Source organism: Corvus kubaryi, unplaced genomic scaffold, assembly GCF_017639235.1.
Source record: "Corvus kubaryi isolate FWS band 111438036 unplaced genomic scaffold, C.kubaryi_AGA036_p1.0 37354, whole genome shotgun sequence".
Taxonomy (NCBI): Eukaryota; Metazoa; Chordata; class Aves; order Passeriformes; family Corvidae; genus Corvus; species Corvus kubaryi.
The window spans coordinates 7,805,325-7,826,615 of NW_024581116.1; the positions used below are offsets into that span (position 1 = coordinate 7,805,325).

General features: G+C 44.4%; 1 protein-coding gene across 1 annotated transcript in view; it reads left to right on the top strand.

Annotated features, from left to right (window-relative positions):
• The window catches only part of SDC1 (syndecan 1), a 25,986-nt gene extending 7,988 nt beyond the window's left edge, over positions 1 to 17,998 (top strand). Inside the window, exons 2-5 of the mRNA XM_042032893.1 lie at positions 13,192 to 13,273; positions 14,321 to 14,814; positions 15,035 to 15,164; positions 15,709 to 17,998. Coding sequence (XP_041888827.1) covers positions 13,192 to 13,273; positions 14,321 to 14,814; positions 15,035 to 15,164; positions 15,709 to 15,875 — 873 coding nt within the window. The 3' untranslated portion in view covers positions 15,876 to 17,998. The remainder of the gene's footprint in view (positions 1 to 13,191; positions 13,274 to 14,320; positions 14,815 to 15,034; positions 15,165 to 15,708) is intronic.
• The last annotated feature ends 3,293 nt before the right edge of the window (positions 17,999 to 21,291 follow it).

Genomic DNA, 21,291 nt, shown 5'->3' on the forward strand with positions numbered 1-21,291 from the left:
CCTCTTCCCTTCCTCTTCCCTTCCTCTTCCCTTCCTCTTCCCTTCCTGCAATAACTTCTTTCCCCTTCTTAACTGCATTATCCCAGAGGCACTGTCACTGATGGGCTCAGCCTTGGCCAGCAATGGGTCTGTCCTGGCCAGCTGGCACTGGGTCTGTCGGGCATGGGGGGAGTTGTGTTTTGTTAGAGAAGCCACCCTTGTAAGTCCCCCTGCTATCAAAATCTTGCCACACAAGCCCAGTACAGCAAAGCACATTAGACACAAGGTATCCTGTGGCCAACTTAAATGCTAGAGTCACAATTGTGTAGGAAATCTCATTTTCTGACCTATTCTGTAATGCACCCTCCTCACCAGACTGCCTGCTGAGAACCTTTCTGTGCTTATTTGGGGGCATACTGGTTGGCAAGGCTCAAAACTATGCCATAAATCATTCCAATAATATTATGGTATTGGTTGTGTTCTAGTGCCTGGGGATGTTCTCTGATATTATTTAATTTACTAGTATGATGTAGCTGGTGGGTCTCTGGCTGCAGGCCCAGAATACTATGAAATTGAGAAAACTGCAGTATCCAGTAAAAGAAAGTGAAAGTTCACAATAGAAGATCACAACTCTTCTGTTGCAAACTGAACCTGTTTTGGATACTTCAGAGAGATGAGCAAGTATAGTTGTGTGAGAAATCCTGTGCAATCAATCATGAGGTGAATGTGAGGTGAATACGACACACCTGGGACAGCATTCAGTGTTGTTGTGATGGTGCTGGTACATGCCAGTGGTTCTGCCTGTGCTTTTAGACTTGGCCCATAAAGTGGGCCTTCAGCATTTTGTGCTCTGCTGTATTTAGTGGGATAATGTGCTGGCTAGAGTCGGTAGTCAGTGAGTAGACCCAGAAGTTTATTCATATATATGAAATATCTTCAACTTAGTGATGTTTGAACAGGTGTCTTACAGGTTTGATCTGTTGTTATGTAGCATCTTGGCTATCCTGCTGGTAATTCTTGACAGAAACTGCTCTGACCTAAGTGACATGCTGTGCTAGGAGTAACTTGGCAGTAAAGCACTCACCTTGCCTTGCAATTTTAGCACTGTTTTATTGACTTGACTTTGTGCCTGTCAATCTATCAGTGGTGGCATTAGTGGTGTCTCTTGTCTCTTCACAGTATAGATGTGTAAAACACGAGGGTGTCCAAATCACAACTTAAAATCTTACAGTTGCCCATATGTGGCAGGAGAGCATCTAGAGTGCACAAACATCGTAGCATCTCCCACTAAACTCAGCCCCCCTGCACCTGACTGGTGACTGCTCTGAAAGAAGGCCATGGGGAAGACAGATGAGCAAATTGTATGCCCAAAAATGAAGGCATGAAGTGAGACTTGGATAACAGCTGAGATCAAAGGGAAGCTCTGATTTATCTTTCCTTTGTAACAGTCCCTTATTCAGGGCTCTGCTGTACAGATGTGGTACGAAACAGTGTAACTGGGTGACTAGGTCAGAGTTAGTTTAAGCCAGTAGATGTTTGGCCAAGAAATGCCTAATGTCCATTAATTAAATGAGTGGAACAATAGGTGACTGGAGCACAATTGCAGCAGCAGGTTTTTTTAAGACTGTTTCTGATGGGAGGATTTCACTTGGTGCTTCATCACTTAAGTGATACTTCAACACCCTCGTGACTCAGCATGGAAGTACACCGGTCAGCTCCCATAATCTCACTGAGGTGTTGCATAATTTAACTGTGAATGGGGCAACTGCTGTTAGAAATTTGTGGTATGTGCAGGATTAGCAGTGCTTTTGCAAACCTGAACACAGAGACCAGTAGTGTCCTAGGAGGAAGCACTGAGCTTGATCTGTGCCATTTTATATGGGTAGATCACTGGCTGTGTGCTCCAGTGGTTGTGAGCACACAGATTTCTCAAAGGGAATTCATGCAGTCTGAACTGTTCTACCTTAGAATAACTCCGTGAAATGTGGTCCAGCCTGTGCCCACAGACCATCTGAGCTACTGCTGCTTATTCCAAGGAGACCAGTAGCACCCAAAACACTTGTCTGCTGCTTTCCTTCAGCAGCTGCTAGGACTGTTGTAGAAGGAGGGGGTGATGCTGAAAGATGCCTCTTTGAGAAGGCTCTTGGAATAGGAGAACAGGGTATTCCTGATCTGAGACGTGCCTCCTGCATGTGGTGATGTGAAGCCTTTTGTGAATGGCTTAGTTGTGGTGGTCTGTTAGCAGGGATGACTTCTGCACTATAAACAACCTCGGTTTAGTCAACACTGAGATCCTGTGGGTAAAACAGATGTGATAGCATACCTCATAATGTAGGGAGAGACTTGATTTCATCACATGCAAGTTGGCTATGGTGATCCGTAGAAACAAACATAAAAAGAATACCAAGAATCGTAGAATACAGAGTTGAACCTCCACAAGGATCACTGAGTCCAATGTGTGCTGGTGTAAGACCTGCCAAGATGCAGGAACTGCCTTGCATTGGGTCAAACCCCAAGTGTAAAGCTGCCTGCATGGTCTGTGTGAGTCCAGTCACTAGCTGTTGATTAAGACTCCTGAGTTCCTTCTTAACAGACTGGTGCTGACTGCTGTGAGCCCTGCTGTGCAAGAACAGAGTCCCTGAGAACTGGTTGGAGCTTAGCTATAACTGAATCAGACGGGTGCTGTGGAATGCCAACTCTTGGCTCATTTTGCTGCCTGAGTTTCACTTCCGTAGCTCCCTTGCAAGTAGTCAAGGTCTTCTGTAGCAGACTGACAAGTAACAGCACCAAGGGATCAGGTTGTGGGATATCCCTGGTCCTGCCATCTGATGTGCACATGTGAGAGAGACATTGGGCTGATGCCTGTTCAAGCCAGGCAGCTCCTTCTGAGTGCTTTCAGTTCCCTGATCCATCAGCTCTTCATTGAGGACTGTGGTTGAGAGGGCTGGTGGCAATGCTGCAACTGAGAAGTTGAGTGTGAGATTTGTAGTGAAATACAGTATTCCAAGGGAACACGTCTGGGATGTGTGTATGGAAAATACAGATTGTTAGCAAAAAATAATTTCACAAGCATTGGAGACTTCATTGTGCATCCCTCTGATGAAAATGTGGAATTTACAAAAGCAATCAAGAAGGCCTTGTCTTGGGTTTTTGAGGCTTGGGCTGTTGTCATGATATGAAGGAGCTGATGTAAGTTCTGTAAGGTAGACTGTGAGCAGATCAGCTGGGAAGATAGAGCAGAGTTTGATAGCAGCAGGCCTTGCAGCTGGCAGGTGTTTCTGTCACTGAATTGTAAGCAAATAGAAGGTAACTTCTGTAGTCTTGTGCATATCCGGTTGCCATAGGATATATCCTCTTATAAAACATTGTCTGGGCACTTCCGCTGTAACTCTGTGTAACTAACTGAACACCTAGTCAGCTTTTTTGTTGTTGTAAGGCCAAGTATTTGTAAGTTTAAGTAGTCTCACTTCAGCTTACCGATGGCTTTCGCTGAGGCCTTTGGTGCTCCAGGGTTGCAAGTTCATCTTTCTGCTGAGGTTTAAAAAACATCCTAGCTGCTAGGAACCACAAGTCCTGCCCTAAGTACAAGCTCTTAGTTTGGTACAGTAGGGATTTTCATCTGAAACTTGGATTTCACTAATTCAGTAGAGCGCTGCGAGCAATTTGCTAAAATTAGAAACATCTATGTATCAATAATAGACTGAAAATATTTCTATGATCCATCAAGAAATCTTAGAGCTTTGTATCCTGGCTCCTTGGCATATCTCATGTTAGGTAATTGCCAGAGTTCAGGGTGGAGAAGAGAGAAACTCTTGAGATAAGAACCTGAGTCTTTTCCTGTCCGTGTGTCTGGACACTGAAGGCTGTTGCATTTATTTATCTGACAATTGTTCTTGGCTGCATGTTGGCTTCCCTTCCTCAGGTGAAGCAGGACAGCTTCTTTCTTCCTCACAATACTGTGCAGCATAGTGATGAGGTAGTTTTTGACTTCTGGGACCATGTGTGCTCAGGTCAGAGCACTTGTGCTGCTGCAGCATTGCTTGTGGTAGTTCGCTGATCACATAAAAGCTGGCATAGAGCTCATTTGAAATGGGTAGTAGTTCCACTAGCCAAATTGCACAGCATTTGTCTCCAGGAAACAGGCTTCCCTAGGCCAGGGGCACATGTGTTCTCCTGGTGCTGCTGAGAGGCATCAGCAATGCACAGGGTCACCAGCCTAATTTGAAGACTTGAGATGCCACAGACCACATCTTGTTTTCCTATAGCCCCACCTCTGCTTGCTGAGCTGGGACTTCCTGAGCTGAGTGGCTGAAGATGACGAGAGCAAGTTGTGCTCCTGTGGGACCCAAGTCCCTGAGCTGCCTCTGCTGTGTCCTGACACTGATGTGCTGCAGGCTCATGCTCTGTCCTGCAGCCATGGCCTCGGCAGGAGGAGTGTGCAGGGCCAAGCCCCACGCTGACTGTTCTGAGCTCACAGGGCTGCTGGGAGAAGCCAGTCCCAAAGGCAACAAATGGGGCACTCACTGCTTGCGGCTCTTCCCTCAAACCCAGCCTTGGACTCCATTCAGCAGCCTCAGGGCTGTAATGCCATCTGGTCTGCTTCACTGGGAGTTGGGTGGTTTCTCAGGTGTATGGAGAGAGGAGACTGGCTTCTCCAGCCCACACATGCTGTTAAGGAGCAATCAGGCAATCTCAAGCCCACTGTTGTACTTGTCAGAAACTCTGTTTCTGTAGCAAGTTTAACTCCAATGGCAGTCCTCAGTGCTGATCCCTGAACAGGGTGAGTGGGTGTCAAGAGATGGGGCAAGGAAAGGAATTTGCCTCCACCACAGGTCAGCTGGTTGGGAATAGTTGGCAAAGGATGCTGAAGACATAAGCTCAGTGCGTCTATATGTGCTGGAGGCAACACTGCAAAGTCCAGTCTCTTGTTTAAAGTGGCTGTGGCTGCTGAGGCAAGTTGCTCTTCCTCACCTGCCTGAACTTCACAGCAGGGGCTATGTGTGCAGGAGGAAGAGGCAGCGGGGATTTAGGTACCGTCACTTCTAATTTTTTCTGTCGGCAAAAGGGTCACATTTATCTGTGCTGTAGTTACCAGTATGTGTGGATAATGGGGTTTGGGCTGCTGGAGTCCTCTGCTGGATAGGTTTCCATTTCATGAAGATTTTCTGCCTGCCAGCATGCTCCTCTCTTTAGCCTTACTTCGTCAGGTTTCAGGGATGGGTGGCCCACCTCTAGCCTTCGATGAAACCAAGCAATTCTTGGTCTGTTCCTTTCTAAACAAGTGCATGAAGTGGCCGTTGCTGTAAGAATGAATCTTCTCTGCTGGTTTTGCTACACTAGGAAGTAAGAAGTGCTGGGGTCTTTAAGTCAGAGGGTTTTAAAACAAGCTAGGTTTGCCTGGTCTTGATTTAGGCAGCTCACTGCTCATCTCTCAAGCCAGCTGAAGTAGATTGAAATTAATTTCCCAGGATGAATGGCCTCAGTGAGCTGCACCTACTTTGCACAACCCTTTGAGCTTATACATTGGCTGTGGCTTTCTTGTGCTAGCTCAAGAAACAAATGCCTGAACTATCAAGTATGTTAAAGAGCTGCAGGGAAGGATCTTTAAAGAAAAGTGGTTTATAGCATAAAACTGAACTGGCTGCTTCTCATGAGATTAGCTGCAGGGAAATGAGCTTTCTCATTAGACTGCATCTTCAAAGCACAGGCTGCCTTGAACGTGGGAGACAAAAGGGACCCCACTTTTGGCCGTATTGTGACAGCCTGTTGCTGATACAGAGTTAAGTTGTGTGCTTGTTGTGTGCCCTCTCTGGATGCATTGACCTGCGGTGAGATTCAGTCTCTGGCCTGGGCTGCATTGCTTGACTGGAAGGAGCAAATTGGTGTGAGTAAAAGCAGCATGTAGTAACTTACTTGCCTGATATATTGTCCAGGTGTAAAAGCAGGAGCACAGGCTGTGACTTGCTCCTCTGTATTGCTGAAGGACTGACCAGGCTTCTAGTGGAGCTGGCTGAGAGGGAGTTGAGAGGCAGCTGAGCTCTTCTGCATCAGAGCTGGCACAGTGCTCTGTGCCCTCCTGGCACAGAGGACTCCCATGCACAGCTGGTGTGCTGTCCCTGCTGCTGTGTGTGTGGCCATGAGCTTCCCCTGCTGTGGAATTCATAGCCCTCTGGACCTCCAGCTACTCCAGCTTTGCTCAGCCCTTTCTGCTGAAGGATGTTAAATGTACTTTTTGTCCAGCACTAAACAGCAATTGCACTGGGCATCCTGTAAAGTTCAGGTGGCCCAGGATGGAAGTAGAACTGCTCCCGTTTGAACAAGACATCTGTCTAGCCTTTGCTACTGTGTACTCCTGCCCCCAGGAGGACTGGGAGGACTCAAAAGCACTGCTGTCAGACCTTGGAACAAACATCATCCATCGTGAACAGATAGTGCAGAAAAGAACTCTCCTTACAGCCCCTGTCCTTGCTCATTTTTGTATGAACCTGTGTGGACCTCTGAGTCAGCCTCTGATTTGCATGTTGCCTGCAGTCTGGTGATGTGCATTTCCATAATGCATGGCGGGTTGGGGAATGAGTGTCAGCATCCCAGAACGCAGGCTGTGAGTCTGTGTGAATGCTTAAGCAGCCCTGGCTGCCACACTCTGCCCTGTGCCAACACAAACACTTGTGCATTCATGCACTGAATAGGATTGGGAAACTGGTCCTGCTGGAAAATTCTTTGCATGGTATTTTATCCTCTTTTTTTTTTGTTTTTTTTTTTTTTCTTTTGTTTTGTTTAACAAGACCAGTTCCGTGATCTGGTTCACTGTGAGAATGCACAAGCAGACATGCAGGGGATGGTCCAGGAAGCATGAAGTGACATGCTCTTGTGGGAGGTGGGAGTTTAAAGGGACACGCTGTACAATGTGAAACTCAACCTGATGGTGACAGGCTGGTTCATTTTTGCTCTTGGCATGTTGATTGCTGTGCTTCTGCCCTACTTAATTAAAAAAGTTGCCCTGTCACACTAAGGAGAAAATGTAAAATTGATTGGGCAATAGTGGGGAGCCTGTAGAAGCATTGGGACACCGGCTGCTCTGCCTGTGGAGTAGCTGGATGCTCTTCCTTGGCCACTGCATCTTGTGCAAAAGATCAGGGTATGCTCCTACAGCTTGAAGAAAAGGAGGATCAACGCCTAGTGAACAGTGAGCAGTCTACAGTCTGTTTTGTTCTGCCCATGGTGGAATAGATCCTAAGAGCTCTCATCCTATTTTGAGCAGCTGTTGGAAGGTATTTTTCTGCCTTTAAGAGCTGAGTGCCCGGAGGAACATACTGTGTGATGATCAGGGAGTTCAAACACAACCAGGACTTCTCTCTCAAAGATAGTTCTTCTCTCAAGTCACCAGGCTTGGAGGAGGCCAGTAAAATACAATTAACCAAGATTTTCCATATTTCTTTATACTGATAATGATCTGATAGACAAGCAGCCAGATTAACTGGCTTGCTTACCCCCTTTCTGCTAAAATGGTGCTTGCCTTGCTGAGTGAAAGAGCATCCTTTGCTTTCCACTTGCTTCCCTTTGGAAGGAGCACCCTGAGAGCCACTAACCAGCCTTGCTCCAGGTGACACAGATTGATGGATGGAAGGGTGGGGATGCTTGTTGATACACATAAAAAGTTCAGGGCACAGGGGAACACCACCATCTGAAACAGGGAGGGCATAAGGAAGTAAGAAGTGCTGGTGACTTTGTTTGTAGACTCATAAAAGGGTTTAGGTTGGAAGGAACCATAAAGGTCACCTTGTTCCAACCACCCTGACATCAAGGCAGTCCTTGATTGGAACACTAGCCAGGGTTAAAATGTAAAATGCTTAAATCTAGTCTGTCCAGCCCCTGGACTGTTTGTGGGGTGGTCTGTCTTTGCACTCTTTGGCCTGTGCTGTTTGCATCTTTGGCTCCCCTAGGAAGAGAAATACTTCATTAACCTGCATGGTCACCAAGCAGCACCAGGGCTTATTTGGAGCAGTGGAGTAGCAGGAGGAACAACTGCCAGAGAATTTAGGTGAGGTGGTGCCACACTGCTGCTGAGTTCTGATGTAACAGGCTTGCATGCAAACTTCACTCTTGACCTGCCATATAAAAGCTATTCCAGAATTTATGGCTGCCTGTTAAAAGTGAAGGTGTGCATGGCCAACTTAATTCCAGCAGTCCGTATGCCTGTAAAAGAAGGGGGATAGGTGAGGATAGGAGGTGGTTTTTGTATGGGGATAGTTTTGTCGTTGCATGGTTTTTTTCTTAATTTTTTTCCCTCCTTAACCATTTAAGCTGTCTCCAGACCATGGACATCTGGGATTGGGGTTAATGGTGCATGGGCTATTAACTGCAGAATATCAAGGTTTAACAAAGCTAAAGTTTCCTTCAGCAGGTGGTTTTGTCTTCCCCCCACACTAGTAACAATATTGCTTTGAGGTTAGAAGCTCTTCGGGCCAGTCTGCCTCAGATAGCATTTCTGCTCTTCAGTGGGTAGGAAAAGGTGAAAGACAAACCTTTCTGTTTGAATTTATTTAAGAATTAATTGTTCAAAGCCTTGTGAAAGTATTCTTTTAGATGCTCTATTGTAGCTAAATTACAGGGCAAATCCTTGTCTCTCTCTTACGTATCTCTTAAACAAGAGCAAACCATTGGTTTTCCTTCCCATGCAGTTGGAATACTCTTGCAGGATAGTTAGGGAGGCGTTTGAGGTGGGAGAGCTCATTACAGTTCATTCCTTTTCAGCTGAGTAAGAAGGATTTATTAGGAGAAATAAATGTGCAAATTTAACAGCTTTATTCAGATAATGGAGGATTTCAAGTGTTTTTGACACTGCAGATCACTAACTAGGATTAATAAGAGTGGGATACAAATCATCCTTAATCTAGTTAAGGGCTTGTAGCAGCTTGTGGCAGAGCCAGTGGTTTTGCTTACCTCAAAGAGCAATTTGAGAAAAGCTCTTTCTTTTTGCGTGTATCAAATTAAATAAATGTGGTTCCCAGTTTGGGCAGGGTTAGATCAACTAAACAACTACAAATCTTCCCTTCATCATGAGAGAGTCCTTCAGATCTCTTCTGTAGCAGGAGTGAGCTCTGTGGCAGGTCATGGGATAAGCACAGAAGGACTCATGTTTTGATACTCTGACCAAGATGAAGACTGAAGAATAGTTAAAAATGATACTTTAAAAAAGAAAAAAGTCTGGACTATGTCAGACTTCTGGATCCAATAATATTACTAATGAGTTGTGAAAGTCTGGCCCATTGTTGATTAAATTGAAGATGCCACTAAGCAGATTTCTGGTTGTCCCAGCAGAACTGAATAACTATTGTTCTGCAACAATGCAGTGCTCAGCAAGAGCAGAAGCTAAGTCACCCCAGGGTTTCCCCTAAACAGGCTGCTTTGATCCTTGGGGAAGAGGGTCTTCCACTGGTTAATGAGAACTGGTTAAGGCGTATCAAAAATACTGTTAAAAATTTTACGCCTCACATGCAACTGAATTCAGTGGCAGCAAATCAAAAGGACTGGACAAGTATTTTCAACCAGTCGTCTGAACTGCTAAAAAAACCCCAACAAAACCATACAAGCTTGTTAAGTGGTAAAAAAGCAACATGTTGTAGGTGCATGATAAGAATTTAAAGATTTTTTGACTAGAGTATATGAGACACCATCAGAGATCCTTCAAAGGATCCACTGTCTGAAAGGTAGAGTAAGCTTGTTTTAAGCTGGAATTTATTTTCAGCTCTTTTGTATGATAGCACAACCCAGTGTTCAGTGCTGCTAATCCTCTTGGCTAATCAAAACCTTTCCCATTGGTGTAACTCAGCTTCAATAAAAGGTCATGGAAAAACCTTGACCAGCACGGTCTGTCTTCCTGATGCAAACCCAAATTAGTTCAGTCCCTTTCGATGCTGTCCTGAGTCAGTGTTTTCTAACCTTGCTGTGTCTGAAATCCTTCAGTAGCAGATCATTATAGAAGCATGGCCTTTCTGAAGTACTTGTATTTTGTGAAGGAGGGCACTGTCTTTTATGCCCGTTGAAGCTGTAATTTATGGAGTGAGACATGTAGTCTTTATATAACCATACAGTTACATAAATTGGGCAAATGTTCTTTAATGCTCGTGTGTCATGGAATTAGATGATGTCATGAAGTTACAGCACTTTGTGGGTATTCTGACTGCTGTCCACATGTACAAAATCCTATACTGTCCATTGAGTATTTGGGCCAAAGAATGTCCCTCCCAAATCCCAAGCCTCAGACTGCCTGGTCAAAGGGAGGTGCCGCGATGCCCAGAGGAGCAGCTGGGGACAAGACACTTTGGGACATATAACATCACTAAGTTCTCATATAAAACTGTGGAAAGCAGACTTTACTGATCCTGATTCATGTTTTCTATTATTCTCTTAAGTGCAGCAGCCAACCTCAGGGGACCCAGACTGGTCCGAGTCTGCCTTCGTGTTTGGAGGGTGGGTGCTGAGCAGCTGCTGGAGAGCTGTGCACTGGAACAGCATGGGTCTCCATGGGTTTAGACTGGGCTGCATGGGGCTTCCCTCCTCTGAGGAGGACCTCACTATCCCTGCTCAGATACAGAAATCAAACTAGGAATCAAACAGGTACATAACAAAGGCTATGGACAGGCAGAGCTTGCAGGGGCCCGGGAAGGGGCTCGGAGCTCAGGTGTGAGGGGAGGTGTAAGGGTAGGGTAGCTGGACACACCTGGTAAGAACAAAGGAAGTGGGGCATGACTGAACAGGCCTCATCTATTTAACCCCACAAGGGGAAGGGGTACAGGCTCAATAGTTGAGATCAAGAGTTGCCATTTTATTTCTTGATGGTCTGTGATCCGTTCAGGAGGGTTGTTGAGGTCTGCAGATGATCAGTCTGTCCAGGTGTTGTTAGAAATCTGTATGAGCTACCTTGAATATTCAGATTTGGGGGGAAGGCAGCCTTGATCCTAGCTGAAGGTGTATGGTGATAGAATCTTAAGTTGTATTGGCAGTCCCCTACTTCAGTAAAAAGCCAGAGAGTTTTTCTAGCTGCTTCAAGGAAATCTTCCCACTGGGAGGAGAATGCAACCCCCACCTTTAGCAACACGTTCCCCTTTTGCACTCAGCCAGGCTGAGTGGAAGAACAAAGCACTGCGCTTGCCGCTGCTGGTGTGAGAAGTGAGGGAGAAATATGGTCCCCAACCCCCATCAACAAAAATGGTGCAATTTCTAAAGCCTCACTTACCTTCTGAACATACTGGAAAGGGCACACGAGGGAGCCAAGTTTGGTCAGCCTGGCAGTTCCTTCTTTATTCTTTATGCACTGACAGTTCATACTCTTTAATATTTGAAGTGTGGTGAGATCAGCCTGTGTGAGTCACTGCCCTTCCACACAAGAAGGAAAACACACGGGAAGTACTTATCTGACCTACTTTCCGTGGAAGGGTGCAAAAGCACAGTGCAAACAAGCAGGGACAAATCTAAAAATCCAAATTACCTCATGACTTGCGATTAAGCAAGAGATCGAAGGGCAATTCACTCTAGAAATATGCTTGCAGAAGCTTAAGGAATAGTGCTTTGGGGGTTTATTTTCAGTAGGGAAGAAAGTAGCTAAAAAATTTATGCCCGTATGAGGGGTTTCTGTTCCTACTTTCTTGTTATTAAAAAAAAAAAAATCATTTAACTACAATAATTGCCTAGAAGGGGTAAGATCTTGGGGCTGAAAAGGTTGGAGGCAGTTTGGATACTTGTCTTCAGAGAGGTGGACTCTAATGGGCTAGTTAACCACCTTGGAAACTAATTGTTCTGTGGAAATGTGGGGAATGGATAAGGTTTTAAGGATGGAAGAGAAAACTGGATAAACCTGGTATCTTTAAAAGAGTGAAAAGGAGATAGGACCAATAAACACATCCATTGTAGGCAAAAGAGTGACAACTATGGAGTTGGATTGCTTTGGCAGCCCATACTAGTTCTGGCTAACTCTGGAATGAGGATGAGTGTTATATTAATTTTTAAGTGACGCTGTGTTAATGCAAGCTAGAGAAATACAGTGGGCCTTGCTGCACAGCTGGAAAGATTGTATGTCCTCTTTTTACATAATAAGATGAGACTTCTCACTTCTTGGGATCATAGGGATCCCACAGCTTGGATGATTCAATGCAGCATCTAAACTTGTGGATGGCAGTGCTGGAAAGGGGTGACAAAGGTGACTTGAGGATGGGATAGAAGTCAAAATTTGTGAAAACAGGGAATGTAGTTGGATGTCAAAAAGATGAAATTTGGAAGAAGTGACTTACAGGGCTTTGGTTTGAAATGTGAGAAGGGAAAATGACTGGTTAGGTAATGGTAGCCCTGCAGAAATAAACCTGGGGCTAGTCATGAGCTGACAGTCAGGCACGTTGTTCTGATAGGAGCAGTAAGTGCATACAGCACAGGCCAACAAGATACATGAAGTTATCACTCTGTAATTAGTAAATTAGTAAACACTAAAAGAGTGTTGTTGTCTTTGGAGATCCTGAACAGCTTTGAATGTTGTATGCTCTGACAAATAAGTGCCATACAACAGGGGGTTGGCCTCTTGTTTCAGCAGCTCAATTTCTGTGCTGGTTAGCGTACTCCTTGGAGTGCAAATGGACAAAGCTCTGGGTTATTCTCTGACAGGGAAGGCTGGCTTCTACCTCTGAGCTTATTTTGAGTGCCCACACTTAATAAAAAGGGACTTTGATTCTCCTTCCAGCTAGGTGCTGTAGTTTCAGATATGTGAACAGTATTTGAGTCAGAAAGGGAGAAAAGACAAGCTACTTTGCCTCCCCTTCCCTTCTGCTCGTTAGAATTAATGCAATGATTTGCAGATGGAGTGATTGGTAGATAGGGAAGACACGAGCAGTCAGCACCTGAAACAGGCTGGTGGTAAGGACTGAGCATTGCCTGCTACCGGGACGCAGCACAGAATGGATTCCTTGCTTTCTTCTTTCCCAAAGCAGCTGCAGCCTGGAAGCAGGGCAGAGAAGGGAAGACGGCAAGACTGACCTTTCCAACACCAAACAGACTAACCAGAACTACTCTTTTGGGGAGGGGAGCTGGAATGAGGGAAGATGAAAAAGCAATCTGAACAAAGAAAGTTTGTGTGACCTCTAGGAGCCCCTAGAGGACTCTCTGCAAGCAACATGATAACTTTAATCTCACCACTGACTCATCTGTTTGCTCTTGTTTTTAAAGCAAACTACAAATCTGAACCTTCCCCCTGAAGACCTTGATTCATCTGGTGATGAAGACGACGTGTTCTCAGGTTCAGGTGCAGGTGAGTTATTAGCGCTTGCACTGTCAGTGCTTGATCCTTCTAGGATGTGGCAATCAAGATCTCAGTGAGCACCCAGGTGAAGGGAGGTGGAGGGAGGAATCCAAACACACACCCCCGCCCCAGAATATGAGAGCTGGGAGCAGAGAAAGGGCCTAATCTATTAATCTTTTATTCCTTGAGATGCTAACAATTAGTAGAAAATGAGCTGTAGGAGACTTGAAAGGGAGCAGAAGCAGAGGTAGACGCCATGTGACTGCTAATGGGAGATGTTGTATGAAGAATGTTATGAAACGAGTGATTCTTTACTCGTGGGGAAGAGAGATCTTAACAAGACCTTTATGAGCAGGTAGGAGATAACATTTGAGGGTGTGTAAACCCCAGTCTACCAACATGTATGAAGTGCAAACTTTATGTGTTATCAGGTGTGCATGTTCCCATGGGCCATAATTTTTTATAAGTGATAAAGGGGATTTAGGGTAGGGGAAAAAGTGTATAAAAATGATTGCTAAACTGCATGAGAGAAACCTTTGGTGTTCAGTGCTGCAGTCGAGGGGATGCTAGTAAGAAAAGAGCAATCTATTGAAAGCTGAAGCATGGTATCCTTCTGCTTCTTTCTAGCCACAGGCTTGTATTTTAGATTAAACTCTGCAGAAATTAAGACCCTGAAATCAGTGCCAAATGTGGTAGAGACTGAAGGTGTCACTGCTCTGAATCAAATAAAGTGGTTTATGGAAAAAGACTCAGATAACCACCCTGAGGAACCAGTGTGCTGAAAGCAGATTTTCCTTGTCAACCTCACCACAAATAGATGGGTACTTTTGCCTTAGGGAGAACCAGATGACTGACAAAGTATTGATGATTAGCAGATTGGTCTGTCCCTTCCTTATTCCACTGAAAAGGATGAGGAATTACAAACTGAACTGCTGTTACTATGAAAATTGGCTATGCAGGTTAGGCATCCTCCTTATAGACCAGTGTCCTGAAGATACTATTAATAGGTCTCTAAACTGGCCAAGGATAATATTTGTTTGTTTGTTTGTTTTGCAGGTCCCCTGACTGACCAGTCTCGTGCCTGGAGAATCCCAGGAGAACCAACTAATTCCTCAGTACTGGCAGCACCGGTGGATTTCAGTGAACAGCCATTTCCTGGGATTGAGAGCCGAACTGAAAAGGAAGTAATATCTCCTTCTGCAACCAGTAATCTAGTGACAGAGGAACCAGTTGTAGCTGTGAAGGACGAAGTGTCCATCCTGGGCTCACCTGATGGGAAACCAACAAGCCATGTGGTCACAACAACTGTGAGAAGCCCCACTGCTCACTTTCCTTCTGTGGTTCATGTAACTCCTTCAGAAGCCTCAGCTGTGGTCCATGAGCTCGAACCTAAAATGCCCAGCTCTGATGCGCCAGTCACCAAGGACGTGCCCGAGCCCCACTCTACTGTCCCTCGTGAGGGAGACATTGCTGCCACCCCTGCGGCGACAGCTCCAAAGGACGTCGTTCCTACACATGAGGAGGTTTCTGAAGATGGCTCTGGAGATCCGGTGAGGACTAATAGTTCTGACACCCTTTCCAGGGAGATGGCTTTAGTAGGATGTAATAAGTTGGTTTGGTGGGAAAGGGTGTTAATTTGTCAAAAACAGTGATGGGTTTAATAGGTTATGTTGGTGGAGGGTTTTAGATGAGGCAAAACAAAGCTGTGGAAAGTCTCCAGAAACAGACATGGTGAGAAACGTGAATAACCTGCCTTGTATGTCCCAACAGGGAGACTTCATCTTGACTAAAGAAGAGGATTTGGTCCCCACCCAGAGCTCAGAAGTACTGGCTGACTCTGAGAGGAATGCCAAAGCAGCAGGAGCCTCGGGAATTATGGACAGAAAAGAAGTTCTTGGAGGTACCAGATATTCTGGATTTCTAGTTGGTAAAAGTAGATTCCTGTAGGAGTCTCCAGGCAGCCGAAACTGCAGTTCTGCAAATACATCTCTGAGCATGGAAGCCAACCTTTTATGTTAGATCTCTTAAATGAGGGTGATGATTCTGTGTTGTCAGAGCTCTAACAGGGCAGATATTAGTCTGCTAATAGCAGCTAGCAGTGACTGCTTTACCTGCAACTTTGTTTAAACCCATTCCCTCACTCCTCTGAAAAATTACAGTAACATTTCTCTGTTGCTGCCTCAGTCATTAAATTACCAGGTTTGAACACCATGGCCTTGTGTGCTTTGCAGCATGGCCCAGTGGGAGATCCATGTCCCTAGGACTGGCTGGTGTATTTGAGCAGGTGCTTGGTAATGGCAGGGGGACTGGCTTGGAAGGGGGCAGAAGGACAAATTAAGTCATTAAGTCAGGGACAGGTAGGAAACAGTCTGGAACTTAAAATCATAGTAGCACTGTCCAGTATGGCATCTAGAGTAATCTGTGTCTTTTTTCTTCCCTTCCAGGTGTTATTGCTGGAGGACTTGTAGGCTTGGTGTTTGCAGTGTTTCTAGTTGTATTTATGCTGTACAGAATGAAGAAGAAAGATGAAGGCAGCTATTCGCTGGATGAACCAAAACAGTCTAATGGAGGATACCAAAAACCACACAAACAAGAGGAATTCTATGCATAAACACTGATCTTCAGGACACTTCTTATTCCATCTTTCTTGGACTCTTCTCTCCCTGAACGTGGACCTCTTAGTGTGCTTTGCATTAAACTTAAGCCATATGATCATTGGGTTATTTGCCCTTACCACTTTACCATTGGAAATTTTATAACTACAAAGTAGATCTGGATTCATTGAACATTCCCTGCTTCCTTGCACAACTTTTTTTCTTTTTTTTTTTTTTTTTTTTTTTTTTAACTGAATTGGGACTGCAAGTTCCTAAACTCACTTTGGTTTATCTAAAGACTGCTGGGACAGGCGGTGGGGAGAAGATAAGGGAGCACTGTATGTATAAAACTCTTGATATTTAGGGAAAGGGCTAGCAAGAATAACCAATTAGCAGTGCTCAGATTCTGTATAGCAGGGATCCTTCCTATTTAACTCATAGATGTGTTTTGAGTGTAACAAGTGGCTGTGCTGGGCAGACATTTGGCACACTGCAATCCTCTAGCTCTTTCTGACAGCTGTATTTGGAGCACTTAATGCCTATGAAACATCAAGCTGAACTTGATCTCTACCGAAAGGAGGTGTGAGGGGCAGGGTAAACAAATGACTGTCACGTGGTTTAAAATAACTTGTATTTTGGAAGCATTATCCCATACTCAGAACCAGCTCCTAAGCAGCTGGTGCACACACTAGCAAAAACCAAACCCCAAGAACCCGAAAACTGAGCGGAGAGTTAATTTTACCCATAGTGTTGGACTGTCCCACTACCGTCTCTCTCTCTTTCAAGACTTAGGTAAGAAGTAGATTTTTCCAAGCAGCCTCATCTCAGACATTCCCTTTCCTAGGTGCCAAGTCGAGGCTGGGCTGTCCTGCTGTAGATGATCTCACCCCGTGCTGCCGTGCAGTCCCAGGTGACCGGGGGCGTGTTGTAGCACCTCTGCTCACCGTGGTTGTCTCAGAACATGGTCTGCCCTCTGTGCCACAGGATGCCGTGGTACACAGGGGTGGGAAGTGGGAAGCAGCATGTCATGACTGCAGCTAAGGAGTAGAGAAGCATCTGAAATGAGCCTGGGGAAGGCTGAGTGTAGGTGGCCTTAAACAGATACAACAGTTGGTGTGCTTGACTCTCACTACTCCGGAGCGGCTCCTCGGATGCTGTTCCTGCACTTTGGAGAGAAGCCACTCCAGGGATGTCAGACTAGTAAGGGCTGAAAAGCACCTCCTGAGCAAAGTCTGGATGCCTGAAGCTGTGTGTGGTCAGTGTGCTGTCACATGTCAGGCACTGGGGCCTCACTGGGGCTCCAGAGTATCTCAAACTGAGCAAACACAAGTGTGGTGTTCTGTGCAAGCCTTACTTCTGCTCTGCCTTCGGGTAGCTTCTTGCCACTTCAGTTCCTTGTCAGTCAGTGCAGAAGGTATGGGGTGGGTGGAGGAGTGTTTACAACTGATGTAAATATTTGTACTGTTGAGCCAGAGGGAATGATCAGAGTATGTTGGAGAATATTGCAACAGTTGGTACAAATGTTGCACGTTAACACTCAAAAACCTGTGTAATTTAAATGAAGTATAAAACACTCCTGAGCTGCCATGCAGCTAAAATTGGTGCCTTGTCTTCAAACAAAAGAAAAAAAAACCCAAAATGTCTTGATTCCAAACTCTTCTTTATGCACATGGAGAACCTGTGCATATGTGTAGCTGGCTGTTTTTTTTTAAGTAAAGCTGCAAAGACCATTATGTTTTTTGTTAGGGTTGTTTTGTTTTCAGTTGGTTTTTTGTTTGTTTTTTTTTTTTTACTGAATGAATTTTTATAGGTTAATGCAATGACCAGATGGTGTTAATTTCAGCTGTAATTCTTTGCTTTGTATAGGAATGTAGAAATGTTTGATAGGTCTATCTATGAAAAGGTTCTTGTAAAGCACAGGAAGATAAAGTAGTAAAATTCAGTTGTACCTCACAGCCTTGTTAGGGGGAAAGGAAAAAACTGTATATTTTGGTAGTCTTAACTGACAGTTTGTGAAACAAACATGACATTCTGTGTTATTTAAGTGGTACAAATGAAATATGAGTTCTGACCGGAGATGCAACATTGGGTTATCTGTATGCCATGTAAAGGTATACTGCAATAAATGGCATTTTGGCAAGAATGTGTCTGATCTGTGAACACTGATAGGTATAATACTTCAAAAAACAGATGTTCTTTTTAAGACTGCCTAGGTCTTTAAGGAATTTGGTTACAGAACTGGAACTGGGTTACAGAACTGTGAATTTTGGGGCTAAAGACAGAGATTCAGTTCAACATTTAAAGGGTAAGAGTGTGGCCTGCTTCCCTCCCACCCTACCTTGGGTGACCTGGTTGCAGTGAGCTGCTCATGCTGGAGGCACTGGTGTGGGATACAAATGGGCTCTGGTGGAGACTTGAATGAAATGGCTTTGTTAGAGCCCTGCAACATTTCATGTTGGTTCTGATTTTGGGACCTGTCGTTGTACAGCGTGTCACCATCCCTAAAATGGTGATAAAAGCTGCCAATCTTCCGCAGGGCTTCCTCTTGCTCCCTGTCTTCTGCCCTCAGGAGTTTGACAGCAGAGAGAGCTGTAGGAGGGCAGCTCCAAGCCTTTCTGTTAAAACCTGCTTTCCAAGACAAATTGGAGACTGTACCCCCAAGGAGGGAGAACAGAGCAGGCCTGTCCTTGGTATTCTGCTGTGCAACATCAATTACTCTGGGGCACTATGGCTTGTGTAGGAGGAGATGGGGCACACAGAAGTAGAGGAAAATGTCCTTCACAAAATGGGGAAGTCAGGAGCTGCTGTCTGTCTGGGTGGGTCTTACTGCAGCTTTACAATTATTTTCTTTTGTAAGGTTTTGAACAGCAAGAAACTTATTTTTTGTTCTGTAAATCAGCCACTGTATTTTGAGTTTATGAACTCCTCTTGCTTACATTGGAACCATGGGGGCTATGCTTACCAAAAAAAAAAAACGTTTGGAGGAATCTTGGTAATCAGAAAGTTTTGAGATCAGGCAAAAGGATTGAAGGACTGAGTTTAGAAGACTTGTTTCCATAGCTAAACACAGCTGAAAAGTGCTTTTTAACTTCATGCCCACTTTGGCAGCCCCTTTAACTGGTAAAAGACTTGTGTAAGATCAGAGTTGGCTGGTTTGCATTGCCTCACCAGCTATGAATTCCCTTCCTTAGGGGCTACCAAGACTTTTGCTTCCCCTTTTCTAGTCAGTGATAATGTGTGAAGTTAAGGTGGCAGGGAGGGAATAAAATGAAGTGCTAAGGGAAGTGGGAAATTCCTGTGTGAAAATCCTTGCAAGTGCAACACCTGTCTGATCCTCAGTGTGCTCTTGAGAGAAATTTTGTTGTAGCAAGAGAGAATTATCTACAGGAGGGCTGGTCTGCCTCTGTACTCTGACACAGGTTGGCCTGGGTTTTCCTGAGTCACATTTCTGTTCACTGTGCTTCCTGACTTCCTTCTTCATCCATGCTGGAGCAATTATCACATTTGCTCTTGTTCACAAGTGAGATGCAAAGAATGTGGCTGGCAGAAAAATTTGACCCCTTCTTTGTTCTGGAAAAACGAGCTGGAGGGTGTAAATGCACTGAATGTCAAAGAAGGCAAACTATGAGAGAAGGAGGACTTTTCACAATTCTCACTTTGTCAGGTTGTATTAGAGCCTATAAAGGAAGCTAAAGCAAACCTAAAAGGCTGTATAATCTTGTAATTGAAATAGAGAACAGGAAATAAAGAGAGCCACTCTACAGGGGTGCTGAGAAGAAAAACTATGTCAGGCATTTCATAAATGCCTTATCTGAGTCTTCATCAGGACTAGTGTGTATATTGATGAAAATGAGTAGGAATGGAATAAAGATGCAGGGTGAAATTCGCTCCATTTGAGATAGCTGCAAAACTAAAAAAAACCAAAGCCCAACCTTTTAAATATGCGAGAGCTGAGGTAGAGGCTCAAAACCAAATAGTTACTTAGCATTCTGGGGTGGTGTTTAACTTATAAAACTGGAAGCCTGATGGACAGAATTTTTAATAAGTTTGTCAAGTTAGAGGACAGCAATTTTACTGCAGAAAATGAAGTGCAGTGCCTTCACTAAGGGAGAGAGGAGAGGAAAAGGAGCAGCCTCAGCAGTATGCAGGGTCTTACAAAAGGATTTGATGGATAGAGAAATTAAAAGGTAGGATGATGATATACAGGACAAAATACAAAATAGATTCACCAAAAGTAGATTGTGCCTGACTAATCAGATATCTTGCTTTTTGATAGCAGGGTTTTTTTTCAGACAAAGGCAGTCTTTTGTAATTGAACTTCACTAAAGCAAGTTATCAGTGCCACACAGAAAATGAATAATCAAAAGGAGGAAACTAGGGATTAGTGGAAGAATTGTAAAGTGGTGAAGAGTGAGCTAAGGAGCAAGGCAGAGAGTTAGGAGGGAGAAGAGACCTCATTTTGGGGACATCTTTCTAAATACTGTCTGACATGGAAGGAAGTACACAGAATTACATTTGCTGTTTGGAATTTGGGCCCCCTTGACAGTTTAGAGTATGAAGGATATGTTAATATTCTGACAAGTAACATTTAGGGTGAACTTCAACAGGTCAAGGTCAAGCTTGAAGGGGATAACAAAAGGAATTTCTGTTCTAACCTGGGAATAAGAGGGGAAGAAAGGGGTAGGTGAATTAGTCAATTTTAGAATAATTATGTGTGCTGTAGCTGTAAGAAAGGAAAAAATAAGTCAATACAGGATGTAGTAGCCAGCAAATATTTCCAGCAAGTAGAGCGAATTGTTGGCATCATGGGTGTCATTAGACAAAGAACTAGTGAGCCCTTTGCTTACCATCACCTACGCAGTCCAGGGTTAACTCATGCTGGGAAGGAACAGAGGAAAAACATTTAAATTATGTGGGAGAACAGAGTCTCTTCCCATAGTAAACTAATGGTGTTAGGTTTGTCCAGCTCAGGAAAACACAGAGTGACAGGTCACACAGTTGCTTTCTGCATGCTTGTCATGGTACAGGACAGTACCAAGGATGGGGATGACCAATTTAGGCAAAAGAATAATATGGCAACAAGAAAAAAAAGAATTAGCCAGTATAAACATTTAAAAAATTAAAAACTTTGAGAATCGTTCCAGTAATGGTAGGGAGAAAAGATCAAAATGTATTGAAAACAAAGCTGGATGCTCAGGAAGATTACAGTATAAAATGTTCCTGAGCTAGTGGGATGTCCTTCAGCCGAGAGTCTATGCAAAGAACAGAGAGATCAGTTAAAAACCCTTCCTTTTTCTTACCCTGGCTGTTTTGTTTGGTTTTTTTTTTTTTTATTTACTCTAGTTTATTACTCTCCTCCTTTAGCATAGAAAGGCAGATGGGCAGCTGTACTAGTTTGAAAACAAACCAGTGGGAGGCACCAAGTCAGAATAA